Genomic DNA, 20426 nt, shown 5'->3' with positions numbered 1-20426 from the left:
GCTATGTGAGTGTGAGGTCATCTCCAAGAAATATGCCCGTTTTCTTTATTCTTCAAGAAGTCCTTCTTTGCCTCCATGGATGGGAAGCGCATGATTAGAGCTCTTTCCTTTGAAGTCTCCCCATTTCCTTGTGTCTTCTTCCCTACCCTCCATGCCTTTGTATGACCCACCATGCAGAGAAGTTCTTTGACTTCCCCTTCCACATCATCTCGGTCTTTTAGACCGGTTATTCATACGTGCAGAGCTCTAGTCTTCCTTCGCTGCTCTTCTCCTGAAGTCATGTTGATGATTGTAGGAGTGGGGATAGATGTGGTTTCTTTCCCTTTCCCTTTCTTAGCGACTTCTATCCATTTCTTGGCCTCATCCGCCTTCTTCTGTGTCTTCGTGATTACATCCACCAAACGTCTTTGCCCCATTCTGTTTCTCTCCTCTTTGATCATCCGTATCTCTTCCTTGATGACCTTGATTTCCTCCATCACCGAGGGCTGGAATTCACCTTCCTCTAGTCCGTTGCTTGCTCTATCAGCAAGTTCTCGCTTGAGGGCTGAGACCTCTTCTTTGAGTGCTTGTGAACCAGCCTTAAGTGCTTGTAGCTCTACGTGCAGGTCCTCTTTCTCCTTCTTCCATTACGTGCCTTCATTGAGGAACATTTGAAGAAGGTTTGCCTTCTCCTTCCACATCCTTCCATCTCTGCTTTCCACTCCTTTCATCTCCCTTTCCACTTGTGTTATCCGCTTGTTTGTAAGCATGAAGGTTGCCTTCGTACGGGACTTGCAAATTGGTGAAGCGCTCATGACCTCCATCCTAACGGCCCTTGTTTTCTATTCCTGCAAGGCCTAAATCTACGCGAGTCCCCCTTCCTTTGCTTCTATCGTGAGGGCGTGCTACACTGTCGTTGGAGTTGGAGAGAGAGAGAGAGAGAGAGAGAGAGAGAGAGAGAGAGAGAGAGAAGATGAAGAAAGAAGAAGAATAAGAAGAAGAGAAGAAGAAGGTTTTAACATTATAGGAAACTATCCCAAGAGACCTTAAAGATCTATCCGACGAGGAGAGTTGAACTCAAGACCTGTTATGAGAGAGAGAGAGAGAGAGAGAGAGAGAGAGAGAGTGTTTACTGACGAACTGGACAAAGAAGAGAGAATTTTTATCGTCGTGGGAAACTATCCCAAGAGACCTCAAAGATCTATCCGATGAGAGTTGAACTCAAAACTTGTATAACCAATCTACCACACTTGGGAGAAATGCGTGTACAAGTGTTTGACTCCTTCTACGAAGATGCTTTGATATATTCCATGAGACATGACAAAACAGGTATCCATACTAAAAGTCTGGAATAATGCTTCTAATATCATGGATGAAGAATCCAACACCACTCTCAATATACCCTTGGGAACTGATGGCTTACTTTAAATCACGTGTGGAGAATTAGGACCTGTGAGCCAGTTAATCTGCTCCATGAGAAGCCTAACAAGCCAGGTGTCTATACAAGGCTGCATAAAGAAGTGATGTGTAACAGTCTCAAATAGCCAAACCGTCATGTGGATTGGACCTGATGGCACCTCCTCTCTAGCAGCGTGCGTGCGGCACAAGCCCGTGTGACCAAGTAACATGCTTGTGAAGAACCACCCCATATAGACAATAAACAACAGTTTTGTGGGGGGGGGCTCTTGAGAAGCCCGCCTATGGGACCATCAAAAGCTGGTACAACACAAAAAGGACCAAATATTGTTGCTTGCAATATTGAAACAAAGTTCTTGACTTGAAGAGACCCAATCATCCCAACAAGATGCAAAGACCATCCAACGGCTTTGCTTGAAGGAGGAGTTTTGGCAAGAGGTCAAGGGTCTTGTCATGGTGGTATTGCCATTGTATAAGGTGCTTTGGATGACCGACATGGAAGGGTCTACCATAGGTCTCCTTTACCACTTCATGGAGGAGGCTTACAAGGAGATTGAGAAATCCACCATTCTTGATGGAGCACCCGATGGTTCACGGTAAACAATTCACCTTATGATTTATCTACATTGTAAGTTGTCTTTTTCCATCTACAGTTCTACCCTTCCATGCTTGACTGACTTTCTCTCTCTTTGTAGTGATGTGTTGGAGGACTCTCCAAAGAGAGATGACATTCTCTTCCTTGTTAAAAAGCGGTGGGATTGGATGAGGCGACCAATTCATGGCTTTGCCGCCCTCTTGCATCCGGCGTTCAAAAAGCCATCCATCTTTGCGGATCAAGCACTTCAAGAGGAGTGCAACAAGTACCTTCCAAAGATACTCAATGAAGAACACCATGGGGAGTTTCTCCAAGAGCTCATCAACTATGGAGACCAAAGAGGCACGGCCTTCGCTTCCTCGGTGTGTTGGAAGAGGGATTCGTTAGTGAAGCCTCTTTTTTGGTGGGAATGTTTTGGCTATCAATTGCCTCACCTTCAAAGGGTGGCATTGAGGGTTCTTGGACAGGTATATCATATATATTATACCATAAATTATAAATTTATAATCTCAATCATGTCATCATTTGACATTCATGTGACATGAATCACCTCTCAATTCCCACAATTCAAATCTCATGCCTCTCTTCTATCATCTATGTGCTCTAGGATTGCTCATCGGGTGCATGTGAGCAGAATTGGTCGGCGTATTTCCTTATACACACCAAGATCCACAACAAACTTTCTACGAAGCAATTGGAGCGGTTGTCACAAGGTGGGCACCACGTGCCAATAGAAAAGAACAGACTGAACAGAATTTTAGCACTTCAATAACAACTTAACTGAGAGAGAGAGAGAGAGAGACGACACGCGACACGGAGTGGCGGAATTCCACCCCAGAGAGTATTGGCCCCAAACCTTGGCGCCCCTTTCGGTATTTCTTTATATTGCATCATCGAAGTACAAGCCGGTACTTCAAACTCTGCACCTTCTCCAGGAAGCATGCCAGAGAATGAGCCCTAGCCTCATATTTAAAGGCCCTTGGCCTAAAAAGCAGTTTACATGAAAAGCTTTCAAAATCAAAAGCTTTTCATCAAAAGCAGTTTACATGAAAAGCTTTCAAAGTCAAAAGCTTCTAGTCCAAAAAGCAGTTTACATGAAAAGCTTTCAAAATCAAAAGCTTCTGGTCCAAAAAGCAGTTTACATGAAAAGTTTTCAAACTCAAAAGCTTCTGGCCAAAAAGCAATGCCAAAAGCTGCCAGCGTAAATCACGGACATCCGTACAACTTGCCACATCATCATGCCAGCGCAATTTTCGGAAATCAGCCACAATGTTGCAGTTTTAGGGTTAGGTTTTCCAGAATTAGGGTTTGCAGGTTTTAGGGTTAGGGTTTCAGAATTAGGGTTTGCAGGTTTTAGGGTTAGGATTTTCAGAATTAGGGTTTCAGCAATTAGGGTTTCTGGCAGAAATTAGGGTTAGGGTTTTCTGCACTCGGGCAACCACGTCATCACTTTGTGACACTTCTTCTGTTGCTTGTTCTTCTTAGGGTTTAGGCCCCTCGGCCGGCATCTGTAAGTTGGCTCCATTCTTTAGGCTTTGACACGTCAACAGTTTGTTACATCTCCCCTTCTTGAAAGAGAGTAATCATCCGCGATTACAGCATATCTGCAAAACAACTCAAGTTAGCTCAAAAATTTCCGAGGGACAATCAGTTTGCTCTTTTTATTAAGGAGTTAGCTTCTCCTTTCTGCTCTTTTGATCAAGGATTTAGCTGCTCTTATCGGCTGTTTTGATCAAGGAGTTAGCTTCTCCTTTCATCCAGATCGGAACTCTTGATATTCCGGCGTAGTAAAATTAGCCATCACACCCAGACCGTACTGATCTTCCTCGGGTGTCTTGATGCACTAAATTACATACCCAGGCAATCTCATCCAATTAGGAATATTCACTGGTTGGCACATCACAATGCAACACAAATGCTCACATATGCATGTTACAAGACATAGAAACATAAAGCCGCCGATGAACACTCCTCCCGCATAACCTAACAAGGTCCGGGCCGGGAGATATTCAACGACTCCCTCATCACTCCTCTCGCATAACCTAAAAAGGTCCGGGCCGGGAGATATAGAGGCCTTTTACAACCAAACGCCCCCTAGACCGGAGCCTGCATCGTTTGGAGGTGCTGAGAGTAACCACTGTCACAAGGCGGGCACCACGTGCCAATAGAAAAGAACAGACTGAATAGAATTTTAGCACTTTTATAACAACTGAACTGAGAGAGAGAGAGAGAGAGAGAGAGAGAGAGAGAGAGAGAGAGAGAGAGACGACACGCGACACGGAGTGGCGGAATTCCACCCCAGAGAGTATTGGCCCCAAACCTTGGCACCCCTTTCGGTATTTCTTTATATTGCATCATCAAAGTACAAGCCGGTACTTCAGACTGCACCTTCTCCAGGAAGCATGCCAGAGAATGAGCCCTAGCCTCATATTTAAAGGCCCTTGGCCTAAAAAGCAGTTTACATGAAAAGCTTTCAAAATCAAAAGCTTCTGGTCCAAAAAGCAGTTTACATGAAAAGTTTTCAAACTCAAAAGCTTTTGGCCAAAAAGCAATGCCAAAAGCTGCCAGCGTAAATCATGGACATCCGTACAGCCTGCCACATCATCATGCCAGCACAATTTTCAGAAATCAGCCACGCTGTTGCAGTTTTAGGGTTAGGGTTTTAAGAATTAGGGTTTGCAGGTTTTAGGGTTAGGGTTTTCAGAATTAGGGTTTCAGCAGTTAGGGTTTCTGGAATTAGGGTTTCAGCAGTTAGGGTTTCCAGAATTAGGGTTTCAGCAATTAGGGTTTCTGGCAGAAATTAGGGTTAGGGTTTTTTGCACTCGGGCAACCACGTCATCACTTGTGACACTTCTTCTGTTGCTTGTTCTTCTTAGGGTTTAGGCCCCTCGGCCGGCATCTGTAAGTTGTCTCCATTCTTTAGGCTTTGACACGTCAACAGTTTGTTACAGCGGCTTATCTATTGTCGATCCAATTTACGCATGTTGCAGTCCATGCATGAGATGCCAATGGCTAGGCAGGTAATTGAGTTGGCTACATCATACTCTTTATTTATGCTTTCACATGTATGATGTATCATGTGCTCATATTTTTGGCATGCCAGATTGCTAACTCCATTAATCTTCCTGCATGTTGTAAATGAAAAATAGGTGAATGTAGATGAATGCAAGCTCTCCATTGAGACTCTTTAGAGTCTCAACAAAGATCGCGATCCAGAGGAGGAGCAAATATTTCGAGACCTCTACTTGGAGTTGGAGGAGATTGATCGCCGTGTCTCTCGCACACTGTCCCGCAAGAAGGTGGTTGTGCGAGCTTTGGCAACTACAAGTAGAGGAGCTTCCACTCCGGTTGTTGTGGGAGTGGAAGAGCGTCGGCACAGACACACAGGTTCTATGTGCGGCGAGGCTTGGGTAGCGGATCTACTATGGTGGACACCACTTTGGAGAATGTATCCATTTCTAGGCCTGCGGATCCTAGAGAGCGAGAGTCTGATGATGAGGGCAACATCCTTAGTGAGGGAGATTATGGTCTTGCATCTAGTGCATCTGATGCAAGTAGTGATGAGGATGATGCAGCTACCGCAAGCTCAAGCTCAGACCACAACTCCGGTGATGAGAGCGATATGAGCACTTAGAACTCTCTCTTTATGCTTTAAAGTTTGCACCCATGGGCCATGAGACTATGAGTTGTGTCACTACTTTTTTGTACTACTTTTTGTCACTTGTATCTCTCGAGCCTCAACTCTCTACTTATGTAATGAAATCAAATGCAATCATGATCTTCTTTTTTCAAACATTGTCGTTTCCAATGTCCATGGCCAAATCTTTAATGTTCTTACTTGTAAGACATCTCCTTTAAGTTGTAAGTACTTAATACTAAGTAGTTACATTACTAAGGTCTATGTCGTCACGACTCATAATAGACTATAGGCTCTAAAAGATATATGATTTATTTTTTTGCATCGTACGTTACTTCAACGTACGTCTAATTTTTTTTAGTTCGATTAGTACCGCACGTCTTCGTACGTCTTCGTACGTGTAACCATCGTACGTGACCGTACGTGTCAACTATGACCACGGCGCAGTGGGTAAGGAGGTCCACCCCCACTTTTGCATATGGTCGAGAGACTGTGGAGTATGCAGATACATACACTTATCTTGGGGCGGTTTTCAGTGGTCCAGTATTTTCCCTGAGGCGTGCAACAGATACGCGATTGACCAGAGCCTATGCAGCATTGGGGAGACTTGAGAGGATATGTTCGCAGGTTCAGTTCCATGAACCTCGGACAAAGCTTTGGCTCTTCGACACTTTGGTCACTTCGGCCATGCTGTACGGAGTGGAGATATGGGGCCCCTCATTTGATCATCATAGCAGAGCTGGCAATACTGATGGATGGAGATGTATGGATAAGCACTTGGTGTCTATGATTTCCCGGATGATTAGGGCCAAGGCCCTCAGTACCACGACATTATTAGGGCGGAGCTCGTTGCTCCTCCATTGGTAGTGGAGGCACTCACTCGATGAGTTTCATTTATGCATAGCACTTGGGCTCTCCCTACAAACAAATATGCTCGATTAGCACTAGAGTCTTCGCGATAGCTGGCATTGCAGGGAGATAGATCATGTTGGTATGCAGAGATGGCATCTTGGTTTCAGTTACATGGCTTTAGTATGGATCGGCTACCCCCATTTCACTACTCTCTAGATGCACTCTCCATCTCCCTCACTAGGGCAGAGATTACCAGGCTCATCAGACAGGACTTGATTCAGATGGATACAAAGAGGACATGGATACAACCTACACATGAGCTAGGTACGAAGATGACTTTCTATAGAGAGCATCTTCTCCAACTCACGGAGGATGGTTTTGTGATCGGACCAGAATACATGTCTGGGATTGTTTTTACTCGAGCTGCACCGACGCAGAGAGAGCGTGATGAGGGGAGAGGCTAACCAATCTCAGAGACGGATCACAGACTTCTTTAGAGCAGATACTAGGCAGACGGAGGAGTAGATACCACAGCAGAGCTCACACGCTTCTCACATCAGAGGCGTGCTGATTGATCGTGCGACCAAGTTAGGGAGATCCAGATGCCCACGACTGCGGAGAACTACACATCATCGACAGAGGCTACATTAGAGGATTCGGATCACCCTGGCCCGGTATGCACGACGCCCGGTCAGATTACTGACCATGGAGGAAATTGATGAGATATGCCAGCGACCGATGATGGATATCCTGTGATCCAGATGAGGATTAAACATCCTGCCCATTTTTGTATCAGCTTTTATGTCAGCCCTTGTATCAGCTTTTGTATCAGATATTGTATCAGTCTTCACTCACTACATCCACGTGGCCCTACTCATAGCCTATACAGTTCCAGCTAGTTGCTTAGCTCACATTCAGCAGTTAGGATTTTATAGTATCTTTTTTCAGTACATTTTTTATTCTTGGTACCCAGACATTGTAGTCGATTCACCAGGTTGTAACTTTTTGGTCTCATAGGTTATTTTGGCCTTTTGAAGACGCTAATAGAACATTTCATTTCATCTCTCTCTCTCTCTCTCTCTCTCTCTCTCTCTCTCTCTCTCTCTCTCTCTCTCTCTTGCCAGTACATGTTTGTGTATGCTGCTGTGTTGCAACCGTGCTTATGCTTCATGCAGGTGCTAGTAGTTGGTTGCTGTTTGTTTACAGACTAAGCCTGTCATGGGCATATAATGTCTTGTCAAAGTGCTGGAGATGGAAGTGGCCACACCTCAATTTTATGTTCTTGTGTAACATTGACTGATGTATGTTCTCACAGCTTCTCTCAAGTTTGGACGTCGGAGCAAAATATGATATAGATGCAAAAGAGTTTTCGTATGATATTCAAGCCAAGAAAACAATGCTACTTAGAGAGAATGGCTTACTGAGTGTGGACATAAAGGGCGGATACAATTTCAATCCAGGATTAAAGATTGTAAGTACTCATCAAGTAATGAGGCTCATGGCGAGGGAATGTGCTATGTCCCTATCACAAGAGAGGCGTATAAAAATGACCAGCTGCACTGGTGGGGTTCACACTACGTCCGACCGGACATTGGACACCCATTTTGACGGTGTCATATACTGGGTCCCCTCTCCTGTGATCGGGACATGACAGAACGTCTAGCCCCTCAGCTTAGGCTTTGATTGATTTTGTTCTAACAAACTCTTGTTTACTGCAGGGTAAGCCACGTGGGGTTGTGGAATTGAATTACAAGATTTTTAATTTCACCGAAGAGCAAGATGTGAGGCTGAGAGTAGGCTACAACCCTTTTCAGCGGGTAAGCAATGATTTGGCTTGCTGTTGTGGTTTTCGACTGCTCCTTTTGTGGGGTGCTAAGTCTATTGAAGTGTATGTATGCAGAGGCCCTATTTGCAAATAAGGGAAAACAACTGGACTTTCAATGCAGATTTCGGTGGAAATTGGAGTGTGGTGTATGATTTATAATCATGGTCATTGTCGTCTTCTTGTTGCAGGCTTGGCTCTATTTTTTGCTTATTTATCCCGGGTTTCAAGCCCTTCATATTTGCTTCATTGAAGGCAGGATTTCCAGAAAATTCTTGACTCTTGCATTCTTATACGTTATCAGTCAGGTGAGTATTGGCTAAGCTGTAAACTGGCCAAAATTCCAGAGGCAATTCCATCATGTATAGAGAGTCCATGGACATTGGAGGTAATTGCGTAAAATGTGCTGTACATGAGAATCAGCAAGTAGAGATTTTGTTGGCACTGCCTTGAGTGTTGGTGGCCAAGTTTTTTGAGCCCACGTAAAGAAGGCATGCTTTTCTCAAACTTTGCCATGCGGGTGGAAAGAAATAGTACGAGGCCGAGTCTGCCTCTGCTGATGGCTTGTTGCTACTCATTGAGAACATGGTGAAAAGACACAATGACCCACAAGGGAATATGAGAGAGTATAAGACCTTTTATGTAGGCCATCAAAAAGTGGCATTCTTTGAAGAGTGAGGGGGGGTATTAGGAAGATTTGAACTTGTACACTCTTTACAACATATATATCCATGAGAGACCCCCTAGCACAATATGATAACCAAGAGCCCATGCTTCAGAATCTCCTAATTTACTTTTTTAGGGGCTTCTACCGCAACACAGGCTTTGAAGATGCATGCAGAGGATGCCTAGTCTACAACGAGCATGCCACTTTGTGCATGGTTCCTCTCTCTCTCTCTCTCTCTCTCTCACACACACACACACACGCTTTGCTCATCTTTCCTTTGTGGTGTATTTGATAATTGTGCGAGCATTGATTCGTCGTCTTTTCACTATGCTGTGAAAACTAGTCTTGCTTGGTTGGCCTTGACCTAGTAGTTATTCTTGAGCAAAATCCTCATAAAGTATGTTCTCTTGATAAACTTGAGAGTGGCGTTCTCTTCTCTTGTCATCGTAACCCTTAGTGTGCTGCATCCTTTGGCAGATTTGAATGTGAAATGACTCCTTTGAGCAAGTATTGAACGCATGTTTCAACTGCAATTTTGAAAACAAGATGAATCCCCACGCTCACTTGCTTTTTTTTTTGTGTGTGTGTGTTGGGGGGGGGGGGGGGGGGGGGGGGGGGGGGGGGGGGGGGGGAGGGAGGGAGAGAGAGAGAGACAGAGAGAGAGGAGAGTTTTACCGTTGTAGGAAACTATCCCAACAGACCTTGAAGATCTAGTCGACGAGGAGAGTTGAACTCAAGACTTGTTATTCAAGAGGGAAATGGCATAACCAATCTACCACACTTGGGTGATAGGAAGGTTATACGATTTTCCTCTTTTTATTAGCGTGCACACACATGCACACCAACACACCCTAAGGAAAGAACGACAGAGGTGTACATCATAGGCAATTGACAAAAGTCATTTCATAGAAGAATACATATGCATAGCTCCCACAAAAGCGGGTATCATACTTTGCTCGCACACATTGATGGGTGCATGGATGTTCAAGAACTCATCCTGCAAAGCAGTATACATGCATATGGATTATATCTTGCTAATGTTCAATGCGCCCATTCTTTGCAGAAGGGTGGATGCCATATTTTCATCCCATAGAAGTGTACCCAAGAGGCTTGAACACCATCCTAAATAGTCTCTTTTGATTGTGCTACTCAACAGCTAATCACTTGGAACTTTTGTTGAGAGAGAGAGAGAGAGAGAGAGAGAGAGAGAGAGAGAGAGAGAGAGGTTTGAACATCATAGGAACAATGACAAAGATCTCATCAGACAAGTCTTCCATATTCGGACAAAATTTTGCTTGCAAAAAACTAGAAGCGAGGGGTGTAAATGATTTGGTTGTAAACAATCCGTTGAAGCAAGCAAGCGTATGCTAGAGAGAGAGAGAGAGAGAGAGGGAGGATTACCTTCTTGGTTTGATGAACTTTTTTTTTTTTTTTTTGGCTAGAGCCGACAAACAGGCAAGGGGGAAAGAGCCTCCAACCATTGGCAAGATGGTGGGGATAGGAAGTAAGTTTCCTCCTCGAGGTAGTATAATGGTGTTCCTTTATCATTGACAAAGGCTTTCCCCCCACACATAAGGGAATTGTTGCAGATGGTGGATAAACCATAGAGTAACCTACTTGCTCTTCATTGTCATCTTGGTGTTGCTAGCAATGGCATGTCTTCTTAGTGCAATGGACTAAATAGAGAGAACAACATTTATAATCATGCGGGCCTTTGACATAGGCATCAAAACCTTTTTGACTTCATTCTAGGAATATACAATATGAGCATAGCACACAAAATACTCACATTCATATCAACATATAAAGCTTGTAGTGGTACACATAGGTGCAATTTTTTGTTTGCATTCCTCAAAGAAGTCCTAGAGGAAAAGAGAACTAGGAGGACATTTGAATTTTTTTTCTTTCCATTGCTGATTGGACCTATCTTTTCATATGAACAGTTAAAATCATCTTTTGTTTGGTTTGTCAATTGATAGGTCTTTTCATTTTTTATTTTAGTCATTTAGATTGCCAATGCATACCTTCACTGCACCAAGGCAACCCTCTTTTGCATGCTCCCTACACGAAGGCAACCCACTGTCTTCTTCGTACTCCTCCTTGCAACTCTCATGAGCCCCCCTCGTCCCCCCCCCCCTACACACACATTCACTCCCACACATACACACCCCGTGGGTGCTCTCTCTCTCTCTCTCTCTCTCTCTCTCTCTCTCTCTCTCTCTCTCTTACTTAACACACACGCACGCGCGTGCGCGAGCGCACGATATATACTCTCTTGATCCCACATGCACACACGCAAAGATACACATAAACATAATACATGCTCTCAATATTTTACGGCAATCTCTACTACTACTTCAAAAAGAGGTCATTGGCACACATAAGCAATGATGGGATACACACTAGGGGTGCCTATGGAATATGGAAAAGAAACACGTACCATGATGGGAGAGAGAGAGCACTCACCTTCATAGGGATTTGAGGTAAGATGCATTCAAGTGAGGCATTTGAGGGACCGTTGGAGCCTTGTAGTGTAGCGTCTCAGTGCACACATAAAGTTATAACAAAATTGTCAATCCCTGAACCGACAATTAGTGAGCTAATCATAGGCACATCAAAAGAGGAAAACTCTATGTGGTGAGGAAGTGAAAACGGAGTGGCTATGCCGTAGATTAACAATCTCCAACCCACTTTTCTTGGCTTCTATTGGAATCAATCCTACACACGAGGACATGGTGCATGAGTCTAACTAATCTCAACGCATTACACTCTAAACACAAGCATTTACACATGGATCCAATGGGTCAAGCATGCATTAATCAAGCATAGAAACAATTAGCCACAAACTAACTAAACCATGGATCTTGTGCATGCAAATCACACATAAAATTCTTGGAATAAGAGAGCAAAAAAGAGAGATTAGAGAGCAGTTAAACCACCAATTGGTGAAAGTTTAAGGCTAATCTATGTACACATAAACTTCATTGAAAACAAGAGCAACAATAGTGGAAAGGGATTAATTGCTTTCCACTATTTAGTGAAAACTTAAGGCTAATCTATGCACACATAAACTTCATTGAAAATAGGAGCGACAATAGCGGAAAGAGATTAAGGATTGCATTAGTTACAAAAGCCACAAGAGCATGGAGAGGCTTAAGGACTTCACAGCCATATCCAAAACCTCTACAATGTTAAGAGTATACAAAGTGAGTGTTTCCTTTCACACTTTGCATATTTCCTTACATACCTATAGTTTTTCTTATTCATTTCCACGAACTCAAGGCAGTTAGTGATGCACACTAGCTGTATCTACTACCTAAACATACTAGCAGACATCATCTTTTCAACTTGAAAGGTGTCAACTATGCATTATGCAGGAACCCAAGGCCATTATTGAAGCTCACTAGTTGTATCTATTACCTAGAAATAGTAATAGACATCATCTTTGCAACTTGGAGCTCCCAATGATCCCAAATCAACTTATACAATGTTACACGGGGAAAATAAAAGGGATATCAGAATAGGTGATTGTATTAGTATAGTGTATATCCAATCCTTCGTACATCTTTGCATGCGCACTTCATATTCACTTTGATTTTTTGTCATAGATGAATATTCGATTCTTCCTTTGGAGGCATTGGGAAGCTCCATTCTACGTTTACCTTTCTCTTGATATGTGGCTTTGCTAACGCTTAAAGTTGATAGCACCAAAGCTTGTGTCTCCACCAACAACCCCATTTTCATAGTGCGTCTCTACCAAGCCTTTACCTAGGACTAGCTCTTCTTGCAAGTTTCTTAAAGCCATTACACCAGATTCTTTTAGAAAGAGTTGTCCATCAAAGTCTAACAATGATTGGTAACTCCTAGGTGCTCTGCAAATGTGTCCATGGATGTAGCTACTGTCAAAAGTGCCAATCCTACTCTTTCCACTGAAAACCAACTATCAAAACACATCATATTCACTTTGATGTTTGAATGCAGAAGTGTTAAGCATGGTTCCTTGACCTTATTTTTAACTTGGATTTCCTGATATCTCTCCACTATGGATTATCGTCTTGCTTGAGTAGTAGATTTGATTGCATGTACCATTGAGTTATCAACATCCATATCACTTAGCTTTACTTTGAGCTTTTCCTCTAGCTAATTGATCTTGATCCATTCCGTGTCATGTATCCATCTGCTTGTGCTCTACAACTTGAGAACTCTTTAGTACTAAGGATTTTGGTGCTAGAGATTTACCCAAGTCCACATATTCTTACAGGATTGTACCTATGATAGCTTGAAATCCATCTTCTACTAGCTTAGAAACCAATCCCTACACTCCCCTAATGTCTTTCATGATAGAAGAATGAAATTTGAAGATTTGTACAGCTTTGTTTTGCCACTTCGTACCCAAATCCCATATGACATGATGAGATTATTCTTTAACCTACGTCAATACCAACTTCAAATAGTACCTTTTGCCTAATATTTTCATATTTGATGCTTGGTAGAAGAGAAATTCACTTACTTTGTTGATTAGATTCACATCCTATAATAGCTCTTTTGTCTTGCTTCCCTACTTCTAACCCGGAAGAGCTAAGTGCTCCAATTTTTTCTACAAGTTCTTGCTATGTGATCTTGAAGCTCTTTAGTGGATCTTGATTTGGACCTTATGTTTTTCTTTAACAATTCCCTTAGCTTGCCCTTTTTTCTTTTTTGACTATTTACATGTATATGGTCTACCTTGACCTTGATTAATTCCACTATGCTTTTGGTAATATGTCTCTTGGGTGGGGACTTTGGTGTGATTTTGATGATAACTTTGGAGAATCTTGCCTTGAAGAGTTAAGAGACTAGATATAAACCTTTTGACACCTTTCGGGTGCCCAAAAGTATCAAGAAATCTATGACAAGATGAGTAATATCACATTCTACACAAGAAATCTATGACAAGATGAGTAATATCACAATCTACACATCCACATCTTATCTCAAATGTCTAATAACTAGTAGTCTAAAACAACTCATCATATGGTTGATACTCATTTTTGTCAGCATAAACACGTTCTCTCTCTCTCTCTCTCTCTCTCTCTCTCTCTCTCTCTCTCTCTCTCTCTCCCCCCCCCCCCCCCCCCCCCCCCATTAGTTGTACTATAGATGCAATCATGGAAACCTTGTATATACACACCATTATTATAATGTTCCATCATAATTTACATCTCTTATATTGTTATCTCTTATGCACAAATTATTTGCCTTTCTTCCCATCAGTTTCACTTGTGAAAAGGCAAAAAAGAGAGGAGGATTCACTTCCAAATAAGCTCAAGGATGTCACATTACATAAAAAATGGAAGCAAAACTCACCATTTCATCATTGCATACGGTAATTATATCCTATTTTTCCAATTTCTTACTTTAATCATTCTACCATTTCTAATCTTCTAATGTTATCACCTATGGTACACTCCTTTAGTAAAACCCCCTTATTCTAACTAGTGCTAACCTGCCAACACCAACACTATGCTATGCTACCTATCTTCTCACTTAATCACTTATTTATGAAACCAAGATTTTCTTGTAATTGATTGTAATTAAGAAAATCCTAATCACCCCAAGAGCCTATAAAAAGGGGTTGTGCTATGAAAAAGAATGCATAACTGCTTAATGTCAATTTCCTTGTGCCAAAATCGAGCTTTGGTTACCAAAGCACTTGCTGTACAATGCAAAGCGCTCATCCTTGATGCCATATTTTATGTTATAGTGAGCAATTAGAGAAAGCCATCATATGTTAGTCCATCTTTGGGAAGCTTACGAAGTTTAAATGGTAGTCGAGCTCCAATTTTTTGTTGTTTTTCCCTTCACGATGGAGCCAATGAAAGAGAGGTGTTTCAAGTTTCTCATTGTTTTCCCATGAGATTGTTCTTAAATTGGTCTTGTTGTTTGTGAGTGGTTTGGTGGCCATAGCCATTAGTAAGTCATTCTGAGGCTATCAACGTGGAGAGGACATCCCCAACCCTAAGATAGTACCTAATGTTATAATTTTTAGTGTGAGTTTGTGTTGCAAAAGATGGTTTGGTGACTTAATTCATGTAAAGACTTTGGTGAATTGTTTATGAGTATTATCATGGATTTCCAAAGCCTACATAAGTGTTGGTTGCTCTATGCTTGGTAATTTGCATGATGAGTGGTCAATTTGATGTAGTCACAATTATGCTTCTCATTTTCTCTCCCCCCTGTGGTGAATGCTTTATGTGGAATATATATATACACATACACCACATCAGTAGATTGTGGCCCAACAAAAATAAGTGGTGTCCTTATATTTGGTGATTGGTTATGTGTTTTCTTTGGGATTTTGTGTTATTTTTGCATGAGGTCTTAACCTCTATGAGCACGAGACACTTGAGAGGTGTTTTGAGGCCCCTTGTCATTCCACATGCCCTAACCACCTCAACGATGTATGAGCAATTTTCTCATGTCAATTTGATTGCACTACTGAAGCATAATAAAGAGCAAGATGCACACATTAATGGTTTTAAAGCTTAACAAAGTTTTTCCGATGAAGATGTCAAAGTTTGAATTGCTTCAATCCAGTAAGAACAAGAGGTTGATAGAAATCGATATGAAGAGGAACATCCTCGATTGCAGGCCAAGGTGGAAGCAATGCACAAGGCCATGGGAGATGTAGAAGGGCCAAGTGGATAGAGAGATATTAACAAATTAGTGCAAAGCATGAAAATTCACCTAAAGAATTGAGCTTTCAAGGCTAATGTAATATCTTGCAGGTGTTTTGAAAATGTGAATTAAATAATGGGTTTTATTTTTAATACATCTTGGATAGGCTATTGGTGAGATTATCTAATGTGTGATTTATGTGTGTTGGTAGACGAGTAGATGCGGAAGCAAGGACTCATTCACTTTGGGTGCCCTCTATTTCTATAGTAAAGAGAAAAGTCTATTTAGATTCCATTTATCTCTTAGTTCTAGGAAATACTTTTAGAGTATGCAAATTTTGTTTTTAAATAAAGTAGTCTTCTTTTTATTCAAAGTGGAATGTACCTCTCTTTTAGGCTTGCTTTTTGAGCTAAATAATAAAATAAAATACATGTACAATGGAGAAGCTCACTCATGCATGGAGCTAACCTATGTACATCATCTTGTTTCTCTTCTTTATCTGTGCTCTTTGTGTGTCATAGTTTTTTGTAATGCCACCTGTAATAGTTGTATTAGAAGATAGATTCCACAAAAAGAGAAGTTCCAAAAACAAAATTGACCACCACTTGCAATGCCCTTGTGGCATGCCGAAGCCTTATGACCAAGGCATAGACCTTAGCATACCATTAGCACACAAAGGCACCATTAACATGGAGTTGGAGCCACACACGTAGGATCCCCTCCCAAAGACTTGCAACAACAAAGGGGCCTTGAACTCACTCCATCTAAGGAAACTTCACTTGTTTAGGTATTGAGCTAACAGATACCACTAAAAGCAGGAACTATGCTATTGAAATTCCTTGAATGTACTTATTATTCTTACGGTTGTATATGTGAGCTTCTATTGATTAGATTGGGGCCGATGGATTCGAGCTTGTAGCTCTTTTACCCAGGGCACTTAATTTACTAGCTTTATGAGCCATATTGACCAGAGGACAAGACCTTGACCGTTAGAAAAGTATTAACACCAATGCTTATAGAATGAACACAAGTTTTATGAGATGATGAATTGAGTGCAGGGATTTTATTCACGCCTTCACGTGAAGTGTGAAGTGGTAATAACTCATGTTATTAACATCCCATGGGAGTGTTAATAAAATTAAATTTACATTAACTTGCTCAAATCAGGAGTTCATGTTTTCTCGTGGGGCCCACCAGGGCCACCTTAGTATTCTGACAGGTTTGACATTCCCTTCAAATTTTCAAAGAGGCACCACATTTGGAGGGGCCTATATAAACAATGGCCCATCCTCTCAGAAACCCCTTTTGGCACACTCTCTAGAGTCCTCACTAGGCTAGAACTTGAGGTTTATCCTTGAGCTTTATCATGTTATTTTTTTGCGTCTTTTTTTCCCAATAAGAATGTGGACAAATAGTTACCTCCCCTAGGTATCTATCCGCTGCTTGGAAGTAAGTTTGGGTAGGAATCATTCTCATGGAGAGTTTAAGTGGTGCAAATGCTTGGGGGTCATTTCTAATGTTGGAATGGAGCGCTCCTCATCACTACACCAGGATACTTGTATTTTACGAATAGTTACCTCCCCTTGGTGTCTATCAACAAAGGCACATTGAATTATGGACATATGGTAGCATGTATCCCATAGACCCCATCACTAAAAGCACCCCGCCCTTATTCAAGTGTTCTTCATTGATGAAGTCTGTAGGAGATGGGAAAAAAAAGGGTTAGGCTATACACTAAACCTTGTAGTAGAGATGGAGATTCTTAAGTTGAAAAATCATTTAGTGCAACAATTCAAGGATTATCTTCACCATTACCTTGAAGGTAAAGAACCGGTAATCATTACTAAGTACAACTGAAAAAGAAAGATAGATCTTAGGATTAGAAAAAGACAAAGGAAGCTGAAGAATATATTGAGGCTTAAGGGAGGAGGTCGAGGTTGTTGTAAAAGAATTAAAGCAGTGAGATAAGATTGGTTTATTTTGCAAGTTGGAATATTTGGGTGCTATAGTCTTTGTTTATGTTCACCTTAGCTCCTTAGTTGAGCCAGACTATTCACAAGGAAACAAAAGAGGTGCATCGCAATCATTTTGTGAAGTGATTCCACCTATTCTTATCGGGAACCTATTGGATGAGAGGAGGTTCAAGAAGACCAAGAAGAATGCATTGATAGATTCTTGCAAATTTCTACTTTGGATGAAGAACATGATCAGGAAAAAATTGGAATCAAGAGGCTAGGTTACCGACCGACAACTATTCAAGTTCATGAACAAAAGCTTGAAGCACTCAAGAGTGAAGGGTTCCTTGCAACTAAAGGCATCAATTGCTCAACACGCAAGGCTCAGAATTAATTTGAGGGCCATGGAGAGGATTGGGGAAATTTTTACATCAATAACATATATCTTGGTAACCAACATACTTAAAGGTTAAATGTTTCAACAATCTATCCTTTGGCTCAAGGATTTTGGAGAGAGAAATAATAAAATTATATGATCTTCAACAGATTGAGGCAAATGGGCACGCCATTTTTGTGATTAAATTAGATGAAAGTGATATTGTGAAGGGAAGGGAACTTGAAAGAGTGTCAATAACCATCATGAATAGAGCTCTTAATACCATGGGGGGGGGGGGGGGGGGGGGGGGGGGCACCTAAAATATGTAGGGTCTAGACAAAGAACAAAATTTGGTGGTTGGGTGCTTTTGAGGATGATTGTGAGAAGTTCAATGTGTTAATTTGGGTATTTCACTACACCAATATCCCTGAAATAATCAAGGCCCAATATGATGGGGAGAAGCTAGATGTTGAGGGTTTTGATAGGTACAAGGTAGAATGGTTAATGGCACATGATGTCAAAGGGTGCCAATGTCAAAGGCCTTTGTATCTACATCATGGATGCATCAAAGAGCTTAATCCAATTGATTGGAGTAAATCCCCATATAGACACTCTAAAGATCCAATTTTTCAAGAAATTTTAGATATTTCCCTCTCAAATGTCCACTCATATACACTACATGTGTATAATCATTCAGATGATTTGCACCTTTATATATGGTTTGCATGAAAACTACAACCTTCATTAGCTAGAGAAAGTGCCGTAAAAAATGTTGAAAGGGTATTAGACTTCATGGGGGAAATGTGATGATAGAGACATATCCTAAAAGATTATCTAGTGGAAATAAGTTCACGGAAAAGCTTTCAATGGTGGGGTGAAGACCAGGACCTTCTTGGAATCCCATGGAAAATTGGGTAGAGGTGCATCCAAAGTCCTATACAACCAATGGAAGGCCCTACATAATTTAGTGGAAGGACCATGGAGTCGATGGTAGAGTAATAAATGGTAGAGTAATAAATCAAAAGGCACAAGAGTGGGAAACCTTGGATGTAGTCTTCTCTTACTGTCATAAAAGTTATTAGGGAAAGAATGACCTCTCGAAATTCAAGAAAGATCTCACAATTTTTAAGAAAGCTATGACAAGTGTGTTTGGAGTTAGATTCCTTAGATGCCACTTTAACCTCCTCAATGTTTATGCCTTCTAGAATCCTCTTGCCAAAAAAGAGGAAAGACAAAATAAGTATGCTTCTAATTCTACCCATCCACCATAGTCATCACACCATGTTTTACTAACTCATAACATAGAGCTTTGTAAAGGTGTCTCCCTTATGTGATTTTAGTATAAGCGGAAGGCCACGCTTGAGGATGGGGGTGTTCACGTGTTCACTTAAGAGCATCACAAAGTTGAGGTAGTGTATCCTCCTTATGCAAAAATAGCTTGCACAGATGAGGCCATCTTATATTATTTTTGCATAAGGACACACTTCATGCTGGAGAATATTCAAAGAGACTTTCCTACACTTGAAGAAGGCAAAGTGCCTCTATTGGTTCATGACTTGTAGCACGTATTCCAAACCACAAGAGTTGGGATACTCAAGATACACAAACCATAAAGCGGTCCACCACACCACATATCATTTTTTTACACATGTATACAAAAAGTAGTTACTTTTTACAAGCAAAGTCCACCTATAAAGTCATCACCGAAATCTACTCTTCAACCAGAACCGAGATCTTAGTCTCCAATGCTCACCCACTTGTGGATGCCAATGCAAAAATCTTTACCTCCAAGACTGAAAGATGCACTTCCACTTGGAAGACTACACCGTGCTCAAACACACCATGGCACTCTCTCGTCGACGTCGGACAGAGTGTCTGTATGTCAAAATAGATCGTAGGGTTGTCGATACTACAAAGATTACTTGCAAGTGTGATGTCGATGCATATGATGAGTGTCGATGTATATGGCTAGTCAAGAGTGCTATCATGTAACAAGTGATGAAAAGCAAGCAAGGGACAAACAATGTGCTCCTTCCACATAATTTTCCATAATATTCGTTTACATATATGCATTACTTTAGGTGTTTGTCTTCATTGTTGCATGCTTATGTATTATCCACTAAGGTGATGTCCCTCATTTGTATAACAAGAGTTCACAAATAGTAAGCATATGTTTTTCAAGAGATGAGATTACAAACTTTATCTCCAAGTAATAGATGCAAGCAACACCTCTTAGTAGCCTTTGTAGAGTGCTTGTCAAAGTCCTACCCGCCTATAGCTTTCCATGCTGCATACTTTGTTTTCGAGCTTCCAAGAAAGCTTGAGCAATTTAACCCAAATGCATCGCTTCTTTAGGAAGAAGTATGGGAGAGTACCATTTTTTCTACTAAAGAGTACCATATATTTCTACTTTCCTAGCTATGAAATCTCCATTGCATTCAAGTTGTCTTACATGTGCATACTTTGTGCT

At 41.4% G+C, this 20426-nt stretch overlaps 2 protein-coding genes across 2 annotated transcripts in view; both read left to right on the top strand.

Moving 5' to 3' along the window:
• Positions 1-8747, top strand: part of LOC147447738 (outer envelope pore protein 21, chloroplastic-like) — a 55481-nt gene extending 46734 nt beyond the window's left edge. Inside the window, exons 3-5 of the mRNA XM_086523451.1 lie at positions 7795-7950; positions 8198-8296; positions 8380-8747. Of these exons, the coding sequence (XP_086379577.1) occupies positions 7795-7950; positions 8198-8296; positions 8380-8463 (339 nt within the window). The 3' untranslated portion in view covers positions 8464-8747. The remainder of the gene's footprint in view (positions 1-7794; positions 7951-8197; positions 8297-8379) is intronic.
• A 279-nt stretch (positions 8748-9026) lies between these two features.
• LOC147447737 (uncharacterized) lies at positions 9027-10870 on the top strand. Its single transcript, XM_086523452.1, has 3 exons — positions 9027-9182; positions 10411-10472; positions 10558-10870. Exons 1-3 carry the CDS (start codon positions 9033-9035, stop codon positions 10646-10648), a joined length of 303 nt encoding a protein of 100 aa, XP_086379578.1. The 5' UTR covers positions 9027-9032; the 3' UTR covers positions 10649-10870.
• Positions 10871-20426: the final 9556 nt, after the last annotated feature.

Source organism: Adiantum capillus-veneris, chromosome 11 (genome assembly GCF_014529385.1).
Source record: "Adiantum capillus-veneris isolate H3 chromosome 11, ASM1452938v2, whole genome shotgun sequence".
Classification (NCBI taxonomy): domain Eukaryota; kingdom Viridiplantae; phylum Streptophyta; class Polypodiopsida; order Polypodiales; family Pteridaceae; genus Adiantum; species Adiantum capillus-veneris.
This window is presented reverse-complemented; position numbering and strand designations above follow the sequence as displayed.

Bases quoted from the DNA above. Each gene is read 5' to 3' on its own strand.
- LOC147447737 (XM_086523452.1), top strand. From the start codon at position 9,033: ATGAGAGACCCCCTAGCACAATATGATAACCAAGAGCCCATGCTTCAG. The intron at 9,183-10,410 runs GTTCCTCTCTCT...TTTTTTGGCTAG, and splicing joins AGCATGCCACTTTGTGCATG to AGCCGACAAACAGGCAAGGG. The intron at 10,473-10,557 runs GTAAGTTTCCTC...GAATTGTTGCAG, and splicing joins CAAGATGGTGGGGATAGGAA to ATGGTGGATAAACCATAGAG.